Below are 444 nucleotides of genomic sequence, written 5' to 3'. Positions count from 1 at the left end.
ATGTGTATTGATTTTATTGATATGGATGTGTATTGATTTTATTGATATGGATGTGTATTGATTTTAATACGCAGGCGACCATTTTTTGAACTACTCACCACTCTTGTAACTTGTGCATTAATTCAAGTTTTAGACTTCACATTTTTCAATATTTTTACATAAATTGATTGTCTTGTATTTTGTTTTCTATTTTAGGAGCGAGTGATTCTTTTAGTTTCGTTAAAGAAGGACGAACAGATGAAATGGAAGCCGAAAGTAAGTTTTCTTATAATTTTTGTATGTAATAATAATAATAATTTATTTATTTGTTTATGGGGTAAACCCCGTTCAAATATAGTTAGCATGTAAAATAATTGTAGTAGTTTTACAAAAATGATTATTTAAAAATCATTTATATGAAATAATGAATCATGAATTAAATAATAATAATAATACTTTATAAAT

At 24.1% G+C, this 444-nt stretch overlaps 1 protein-coding gene across 4 annotated transcripts in view; it reads left to right on the top strand.

Moving 5' to 3' along the window:
* Positions 1 to 444, top strand: part of LOC106684349 (zinc finger autosomal protein) — a 52,141-nt gene that overhangs the window by 24,578 nt on the left and 27,119 nt on the right. For all 4 annotated transcript variants that reach the window (XM_067046011.1, XM_067046010.1, XM_067046012.1 and 1 more), the window contains one exon: positions 196 to 255. In XM_067046011.1, the coding sequence (XP_066902112.1) occupies positions 196 to 255 (60 nt within the window). The remainder of the gene's footprint in view (positions 1 to 195; positions 256 to 444) is intronic.

Source organism: Halyomorpha halys, unplaced genomic scaffold (assembly GCF_000696795.3).
Source record: "Halyomorpha halys isolate HHAL.00 unplaced genomic scaffold, Hhal_1.1 Scaffold572.1, whole genome shotgun sequence".
Taxonomy (NCBI): Eukaryota; Metazoa; Arthropoda; class Insecta; order Hemiptera; family Pentatomidae; genus Halyomorpha; species Halyomorpha halys.
Note: the sequence above shows the minus strand (reverse complement) of the source record. Positions and strands in the feature narration are given on the sequence as shown.